We start from the raw sequence: 4980 nt of genomic DNA, 5'->3' as shown, positions 1-4980 counted from the left end.
GTGTTCAGCTGGGCTCTGTGAGAACTGTTCCATTTCTGATGTATGCTTGATGCATTTGTGGAGAGAAATGAAGTCCGTGTCTGCCTAATCCTCTGGTATCTTGATCCTCCCATCTCTATTTTTATTTTTAAGAAGGGTTCATCAATTTTCTCTAAATCTTTAAGGATATTCACTGAGAATCAGATCAGATCAGATCAGATCAGTCGCTCAGTCGTGTCCGACTCTCTGTGACCCGATGAATCGCAGCACGCCAGGCCTCTCTGTCCCACATCACCAACTCCCGGAGTTCACTCAGACTCATGTCCATCAAGTCAGTGATGCCATCCAGCTATCTCATCCTGTTGTCCCCTTCTCCTCTTGCCCCCAATCCCTCCCAGCATCAGAGTCTTTTCCAGTGAGTCAACTCTTCGCATGAGGTGGCCAAAGTACTGGAGTTTCAGCTTTAGCATCATTCCTTCCAAAGAAATCCCAGGGCTGATCTCCTTCAGAATGGACTGGTTGGATCTCCTTGCAGTCCAAGGGACTCTCAAGAATCTTCTCCAACACCACAGTTCAAAAGCATCAATTCTTCAGTGCTCAGCTGTCTTCACAGTCCAAATCTCACGTCCATATATGACCACAGGAAAAACCATAGCCTTGACTAGACAAACCTTTGTTGGCAAAGTAATGTCTCTGCTTTTCCATATGCTATCTAGGTTGGTCATAACTTTCCTTCCAAGGAGTAAGCATCTTTTAATTTCATGGCTGCAGTCACCATCTGCAGTGATTTTGGAGCCCAAAAAAGTAAAGTCTGACACTGTTTCCACTGTTTCCCCATCTATTTGCCATGAAGTGATGGGACCGGATGCCATGATCTTTGTTTTCTGAATGTTGAGCTTTAAGCCAACTTTTTCACTCTTCACTTTCACTTTCATCAAGAGGCTTTTGAGTTCCTCTTCACTTTCTGCCATAAGGGTGGTGTCATCTGCATATCTGAGGTTATTGATACTTCTCCCGGCAATCTTGATTCCAGCTTGTGCTTCTTCCAGCCCAGCATTTCTCATGATGTACTCTGCATATAAGTTAAATAAACAGGGTGACAATATACAGCCTTGAGGAACTCCTTTTCCTATTTGGAACCAGTCTGTTGTTCCATGTCCAGTTCTAACTGTTGCTTCCTGACCTGCATACAAATTTCTCAAAAGGCAGGTCAGGTGGTCTGGCATTCCCATGTCTTTCAGAATTTTCCACAGTTTATTGTGATCCACACAGTCAAAGGCTTTGGCATAGTCAATAAAGCAGAAGTAGATGTTTTTCTGGAACTCTCTTGCTTTTTCCATGATCCAGTGGATGTTGGCAATTTGATCTCTGGTTCCTCTGCCTTTTCTAAAACCAGCTTGAACATCAGGAAGTTCACGGTTCACATATTGCTGAAGCCTGGCTTGGAGAATTTTGAGCATTACTTTACTAGCATGTGAGATGAGTGCAATTGTGCGGTAGTTTGAGCATTCTTTGGCATTGGCTTTCTTTGGGATTGGAATGAAAACTGACCTTTTCCTGTTCTGTGGCCACTGCTGAGTTTTCCAAATGTGCTGGCATATTGAGTGCAGCACTTTCACAGCATCATCTTTCAGGATTTGGAATAGCTCAACTGGAATTCCATCACCTCCACTAGCTTTGTTCACGACCCAGATAATCATGATGGTGTGATCACTGACCTAGAGCCAGACATCCTGGAATGTGAAGTCAAGTGGGCCTTAGAAAGCATCACTGAGAATAGTAGATAATAAAACTTATTCTTTGGTGTCTTTCAGCTATATCTCCTCAAGACACCCAGGATTTGATGCCAAAGAAACCAAGGGTAGAAGATTTGTTCCCAAAAGCAAACCTAGGAATATATGAAAGATTTCACCTCAGAAACTTGGAATTAACGAAAGACTCAGAACATATAAAGGCATGTGAAAGACAGAGAGGATGTTTATATGGACATAAAGAAATTGAGACAGTTACAGATGATACAGACATTACTGCAGAAAGAAATGAGCTACATGAGTCAAATTGGGGGAAACACCCATTTCAGTCTTCAACATCTGCTGAGAAGTGTAAGTTTTTCAGAAAAAATTTACATTGTTTTGTGAAACATACTTGTTCTCTGAAAGGAAATGTGGAAAATCTGGGAGGTCCTCCAGTCTCTACTGTAAATACTCATTCAAACCACTCTGAGCATAGGCTTCGATTAAACATATATTTAAACATGTCTGAAAACCAGAAATTTAAAAATGATGGGAAAAACTCACAATGTAATCAATTTGAGGGATCTGTTAGCAGAAAGTCATTATTCTTCCACCAACAGATATTTTCTCTCCATTCCAAGGTGTGTAATGTTGATGATAATGGAAGAGATGTAATCCAACCATCATTGTTCAATACATCCCATGATATGGTTAATACGGAAGAACTTTCTGTGTGTAATAAAATGAATCAGACCTTAAGTAAGAGCTCCAGCGCCAGTAATTACACAATTATTTATGATGGAGTGAAGGTCTATTCATGCAATGAAACTGGGCATAACTTTGAACAAGACTCAAACTTTATGGAACATCAGGGAGCTCAATCTTCACACAAGGATTCTAAAAGTAATAAATGCAGGAATATCTTTTATCAAGCATCAGGTCTTCCTCTAAATAAGAGTATTCATAGTGGAGAGAAAACTTACAATTGTGGTGAATATGGTAAAGTTTCTAATGAGTCTTCAAATCTCATTCAACAGCAGAGGACTCAGAATTCACAGAAACAGTACAAGTGTAATAAATGTGGGAAAGTCTTTAGTAACTCATCTAATATAAGTAAACATAGGAAAATACATTCAGGAAGGAAACCTTTCAAGTGTACAGAATGTGCCAAAGCCTTTAATCAGAGTTCAAATCTTAGTCAACATCGACAAATCCATACTGGCAGGAAACCTAATAAATGTAAGGAATGTGGCAAAGTGTTTATCTATTTCTCAAATCTTAGTCAACATCAGCGAATTCACATTGGGGAAAAACCTTATAAATGTGCAAAGTGTGGCAAAGCCTTTAATCAGAACTCAAACCTTACTCGACACCAGCGAACTCATACTGGAGAGAAACCTTATAAATGTAAGGATTGTGGCAAAGCCTTTAGCCGGCGCTATGGTCTTACTCAACACCAGCGAATTCATACTGGAGAGCGACCTTATAAATGTAAAGAATGTGGAAAAGCCTTCAATAAAAACTCAAATCTTACTCAACACAAGCGAATTCATACTGGAGTGAAACCTTATAAATGTAAGGATTGTGGCAAAGCCTTTAGCCAGCGCTATGGCTTTACTCAACATCAGTTAATTCATACTGGAGAGAAAGCTTACAAATGTACAGAATGTGGAAAAGAGTTTAGTCAATACTCAACTCTTACTAAACACCAACGAATTCATACAGGAGAGAAACCTTATAAATGTAAAGAATGTGGAAAAGCATTTAATAAAAACTCAACTCTTACTAAACACCAGCGAATTCATACTGGAGAGAAGCCTTATAAATGTAAAGATTGTGGCAAAGCCTTTAGCCAGCGCTATGGTTTTACTCAACATCAGTTAATTCATACTGGAGAGAAACTTTATAAATGTAAAGAATGTGGAAAAGCCTTTAGTCAATCCTCAACTCTTACTAAACACCGGCGAATTCATACAGGAGAGAAACCTTATAAATGTAAAGAATGTGGAAAAACCTTTAATCGAAATTCAAATTTTACTAAACATCAGATAATTCATACTGGAGAGAAACCTTATAAATGTAAAGATTGTGGCAAAGCCTTTAGCCAGCACTATGGTTTTACTCAACATCAGTTAATTCATACTGGAGAGAAACTTTATAAATGTAAAGAATGTGAAAAAGCCTTTAGTCAATCCTCAACTCTTACTAAACACCGGCGAATTCATACAGGAGAGAAACCTTATAAATGTAAAGATTGTGGCAAAGCCTTTAGGCACCGCAGTCATCTCACTAGGCATCTCAGTGTACATACTGAAGAGAAACTCTAGTAATGAAATAAGTGATGGAAGAAGTTTGTCCTAAACATGCATGTTAGAAAACACGAGACCATTTATATAAGAAAGATATGGAATGATGGAGAAATGTAAAAGAAAAAAAATGTAGAAAATGGTTTAATGAAAAATGAAATCTAAATAAATTCCAGAAAATCCATACTAGAAAGCTTTACATCAATCCTGTTTTCCAAAGTTCCTCTTAAAGAGAAGTACTATAGATAGTAATCCACAGTTAAAACAGATAGAAAATTGATGTTAGTGTGGATCACAAGTGAAAGTTTGATGTTTCAGATCAGATCAGTCGCTCAGTCGTGTCCGACTCTTTGCGACCCTATGAATCGCAGCACGCCAGGCCCCCGTCCATCACCAACTCCCGGAGTTCACTCAGACTTAAGTCCATCAAGTCAGTGATGCCATCCAGCCATCTCATCCTCTGTCGTCCCCTTCTCCTCCTGCCCCCAATCCCTCCCAGCATCAGAGTCTTTTCCAATGAGTCAGATCTTCGCATGAGGTGGCCAAAGAACTGGAGTTTCAGCTTCAGCATCATTCCTTCCAAAGAAATCCCAGGGCTGATCTCCTTTAGAATGGACTGGTTGGATCTCCTTGCAGTCCAAGGGATTCCCAAGAGTCTTCTCCAACACCACAGTTCAAAAGCATCAATTCTTCGGCGCTCAGCCTTCTTCACAGTCCAACTCTCACATGCATACATGACCACAGGAAAAACCATAGCCTTGACTAGACGGACCTTTGTTGGCAAAGTAATGTCTCTGCTTTTCAGTATGCTATCTAGCTTGGTCATAACTTTCCTTCCAAGGAGTAAGTGTCTTAATTCATGGCTGCAGTCACCATCTGTAGTGATTTTGGAGCCCAGAAAAATAAAGTCTGACACTGTTTCCACTGTTTCCCCATCTATTTGCCATGAAGTGATGGGACCG

The 4980-nt window shown here is 39.8% G+C and overlaps 1 protein-coding gene across 1 annotated transcript; it reads left to right on the top strand.

The window, feature by feature from the left end:
• Positions 1-1802: 1802 nt before the first annotated feature.
• Positions 1803-4407, top strand: LOC112442368 (zinc finger protein 883-like). Its single transcript, XM_024979318.2, has one exon. The coding sequence runs from the start codon at positions 1823-1825 to the stop codon at positions 4037-4039; it is 2217 nt and encodes a 738-aa protein (XP_024835086.2). The 5' UTR covers positions 1803-1822; the 3' UTR covers positions 4040-4407.
• The last annotated feature ends 573 nt before the right edge of the window (positions 4408-4980 follow it).

The sequence above is a fragment of the Bos taurus genome, chromosome 18 (assembly GCF_002263795.3).
Source record: "Bos taurus isolate L1 Dominette 01449 registration number 42190680 breed Hereford chromosome 18, ARS-UCD2.0, whole genome shotgun sequence".
Taxonomy (NCBI): Eukaryota; Metazoa; Chordata; class Mammalia; order Artiodactyla; family Bovidae; genus Bos; species Bos taurus.
The sequence above is the reverse complement of the archived record's forward strand: the minus strand, read 5'-3'. Positions and strand labels throughout refer to the sequence as shown.